This window comes from Cystoisospora suis (assembly GCF_002600585.1).
Source record: "Cystoisospora suis strain Wien I chromosome Unknown contig_818, whole genome shotgun sequence".
NCBI classification, from domain to species: domain Eukaryota; phylum Apicomplexa; class Conoidasida; order Eucoccidiorida; family Sarcocystidae; genus Cystoisospora; species Cystoisospora suis.
Window position 1 is genome coordinate 6,779 of NW_027153619.1, and position 3,897 is coordinate 10,675.

General features: G+C 55.1%; 1 protein-coding gene across 1 annotated transcript; it reads right to left on the reverse strand.

The window, feature by feature from the left end:
* Nucleotides 1–7: 7 nt before the first annotated feature.
* Nucleotides 8–3,629, reverse strand: CSUI_001982 (uncharacterized protein). Its single transcript, XM_068062185.1, has 3 exons — nt 2,528–3,629; nt 1,347–1,558; nt 8–717 (listed from the first exon to the last, which is right to left on the reverse strand). Exons 1-3 carry the CDS (start codon nt 3,149–3,151, stop codon nt 462–464), a joined length of 1,092 nt encoding a protein of 363 aa, XP_067925840.1. The 5' UTR covers nt 3,152–3,629; the 3' UTR covers nt 8–461.
* Nucleotides 3,630–3,897: the final 268 nt, after the last annotated feature.

The window sequence follows — 3,897 nt, forward strand, 5'->3', positions numbered from 1 at the left end:
GTCACGATGCGTTAGCACGTTCCAAACGAAACGCTCTAGTCCGCATTCACCCTCCGTCGCTTTCACGGCATCGTACGTCTAGTCCCTCACCGGTTGCAAGCTCTTGAGGACGCAAGACGTCCTTCCACGCCGGCTCGTGTCCGCTACTGCTGTGCGCTACCTGACCACTCGTCGAATCTCTGTATGTCCTTCGGTGCCATTCCGCCTGCTCAGTCACCGGCATATGAATATTCTCCGTCCTGCCTCTCTGCTCCTCGCTTCCGTCCTCCCCTCACCGGCCTGCCCGGTGCCTTCAAATCGAGCTCTATTCAGCAGCAAGATGCTTAATACAGCACCTGTTTAGGTTTGTCTTGCCTCAGAGAAACAAAGCAATATGCTTAAGTTCATAGCATGTCGGTCCGGCAAACCTTTCTTCATGACATTCCTTGCCTTGTCCGGAAACACGACTGGCTTCGGTCCCTTCAGCTTCCCCGCTGCTTTCTCCGCTTTCTCACGGGGTCTTCGGGAAGCCAACCCTCTATTTTGTCCTTAGCTTCTCGGACAGTACACCTCCTTGGGTGGCAAGCTCTGCCTGGAGCACTGGTCCCCGGATCTTGTGAAGACTCTCGCACGACAGTGTCGTTTTCAGACGGGCAGGGAAGAGCAGATGTAGTGACAGGATGGAAGAACGCGTCGAGAGAGGGATGGGACAGCCGCTGGATATGCCAACGCTCCTGCCTGCGCGTATCAAGAGGGTCAAAAAGACGGCAACTATGACGGGCCACACCTGTTCACAACTAGTACCTCCAGCTTGGCCAGGACCAGCCTCACCACGTGAAGCTGTCACTGAACGGTCCCTCTCGCTGCATCTCCCGGAAACGTGGTAGTTGGACCCTGAGCGAAGTGGAACCACAGTATGAGGAGTATATACACGCAGCCATCTACAGACATTTTTACCAGCCCACGATTCCACATGCGCGAATTTCAACAATGGCGAGGAACCCACACTCCAGAAAAAGATGCCAATTCTGTCTCTATGCCACTGACTGTGCTACGTGCGAAACTCACCGTTGTAACGCCGTGCGGCAAGAAGGTAATCTGCCTCCAAACTGACAGCATATAGAGCAGTTACAGAAGCATGCCTACTTCCTCTCGTCGAGAAACTATTCGAGATACCCACGCCTGAAGCAGCCGACAAGGGTGCTAGGACCGTCATTTTCCGTATTAAATGCCGCGCTTTTGTCGAATGACACACTCTAGTACAAACTGATAAGCGGTTTTACTCCAAAGAAGGCAGCGCAGGCGATTTATTACCGCGTTATCAAAGTCGCGGACAGCAGCCACCGGTGGCCTCTTCGTTGGCTCACTTCATCTGCAGGAAGATGCTAAAGGCAAGTGAAAGCGAGTCCTGCAGCCTGCCACCTCCCTCGCTCATAGAGAACCTATTGACAACACAGAAGTGTTCCAGCAGTCTTGAAAAAAGTGTGCAGGTTTCCGGGGTCGGGGCCGCGACCGACTGGACGGAGAGAGCCAGGAGGTGTGGCAAATGGAGCACTTGGATGCATGTGGAGCAGGCGACCTGGGAGAGGACACAAAACCCGAAAACAGCAGGGACTACGGATTTGTGTTTCTTGTTGCCGGAAGCTGTGGCCGGGCGTGAAGCAACCCTTACTTGCTCACAGGCACTAACATGACGCGGTACACAGGGCAGGCACCCGGCCGAACAGCTGTCTCAAAGTGCTTGTAACCTGTCGGACCGAGGGCGGCTCTCGAGCACGGATAAACAGAAGTCGCAGGAGCATAGTGTCAAGCAACAATAACGGACCGCTCTTGCAGCCGTGACCGGCAAGCACGCTGCCCTCAGTCCACCTGTTCATCGAAACGGAAGTCACCAAACGCACATACATGTAAGAGGTGCCCGCAGGAAGAATTCGTGGCTCCTTCAATGGTAGCGTCGTCTCTTCTTTTGAGTGGGTATACGCACCCCATGTCCTGATCTACAGCGCCTACAGGTTAGAACACAAACGGCCTCCTGAAGGCACGCCTCTGCCTAAACAGCAATCTGCTCCAGTACGGCTAAGCTAACTGGAGCAGCAGCCGCTCCACACAATCTATTAATGACGGGAGAAAAGGGAAGGGAACCTGAGGCAGGCAAGAAACTCTGTGCCCTGACTGCCTGCCTGACCGCGGTCGCTTGTGGCCCGCAGTCCTCACACCCCACTATTCTACCCATCGACGGATTAAAGTGTCCGAGTGCAGCTCAAAGAGCGAGGTAGGAGGTTTCTCGGGCTCCCGGGAAACGTGAGGCTGTAGTATAAGACGCCCCCACAGATCCCGACATGCCTGACGCAATCTGTGAAGTGAAGAAGCAAGCACGCTTCTGAACGGGTGCCAAGGTGAGAATGTTGTGTAACACAAATGCATTCAGGTGGAACTGATGACGAGTCAGACACACCGCTTTCACAGCTCAGCTCAAAAACGACACTGATTTGCTTCTCCGAAGGAAGAGCAGACTTTCTGTATTGTTGGCTCCGAAACCACACCGTACTTTTGGAGAGGTGAGAATCACAGCCCTGGTTTCGGGGTCTACTCTTGGAACGACACACACAGCAGCACTCTGCAGCGGGTCTCCCGGGACTTCAGTGTCGGTCCTCCCTTTCTTCTTTGCGGCGTCGCGTCCCTTGAATGGACAGTGTTTCGCTTGATAGGGCTGCTGCTCTACCCCGCAGAAATCGCATCGCCGCATGTTCCTGAGAGCGGCTTCCGCACTTGATTTGAAACACGCCGAGAATTCTGCGGTGTTGAGTGGGCCCGAAAACGCTTCACGAACCGCACGAGCCAGAGAACACGCTTCGCGGGTATATTTTCTTAGCTGCAATTTCGCGAAGTCGCCTTTGGCAGGCGTAACACCCCGGCACGAGGCACCAGACAAGCTGGGAGACGACTTGGGTGTCAGTTCTGGGACCGCCAGACACTCGCAAGCAGAAACGGGGTAACAAAGGAGGAGAGGACACGGTCCCAGGCTCGGGGCCGCAGAGGCTAGAAGCTCCGACTGCTCACTGAAAAGTCGTGAGAACTCTGAACGACCGAGAATATCTTCACCACGCACCGGCGCCTGCGACGCCAATGAATTCACGCGAGCCGCCATTCTGTAAGAGGTGCACCCACACATCAAGGGAGTACTTCTCCATGCGGAAGCTAGTCTCTTTCACCAAGAGAAGCACGGCAGCGGATCACTAGAGCCAGGTGGTTTCACACACTTGACCCGTCTGGTACATCGCAACAGATCGGCAGGCTTAACTTGATGCCGGAGTTGCGGTTCTCCGGCCCGCGCGCGCGTTTCATATCTCAGAAAATGCTCGACTACAGAAAGAAGTAACTGTTAGTGTTCTCCGGCAAGTGTTGGGGAGCATGTTCATTCTTTCCGGTTGACGGCTGCAGAAGTCGAACTGCATGCGTCACAGCAAGACGGCGCCTGCCAGCATTTCCTCCCGCGGTGCTCGCTGTGCTGTCAGTATCATTAGGACGTGCCGGAGCGATGAAGAAGCTTCGAAACAACGAAACATTTGAAGGGCTGTATAGCTGCACACCACAGCCGCTACGCAGTTCATTCGTCGGATAACTGAACATTCACACCAGGACACTGGCAGATTATCCGGGCGCTGTCTCACGCCCCGAGCGACGTATCGATAATTGCCCGTAACGGGGGTAAGTAACGTAGCGGTCGCACAACGGGACGTGGGCCCAACGGTAGCCTCCAAAAGGACATGACCCTCAGCAGCAGGGCATGCGGGGGCTACGCATTTCCCGGGCGTGGTGCACTGGTATCACGGCGGCGACCTTCACAGATTCGTCACTCGGCTTCTTCCGGGCCGTTACAATGAGGCACATACACCCCCCCTCGCGCTGGGCCGTTGT

What these genes read in the sequence shown, in the direction of transcription:
- CSUI_001982 (XM_068062185.1), bottom strand. Translation starts at nt 3,151, where the DNA reads ATGTGTGGGTGCACCTCTTACAGAATGGCGGCTCGCGTGAATTCATTG. An exon ending in TGATTCTCACCTCTCCAAAA is followed by an intron (nt 1,559 to 2,527) that starts GTACGGTGTGGT and finishes GTCCTCTCCCAG; the next exon opens with GTCGCCTGCTCCACATGCAT. An exon ending in AGCATCTTCCTGCAGATGAA is followed by an intron (nt 718 to 1,346) that starts GTGAGCCAACGA and finishes TGATACGCGCAG; the next exon opens with GCAGGAGCGTTGGCATATCC.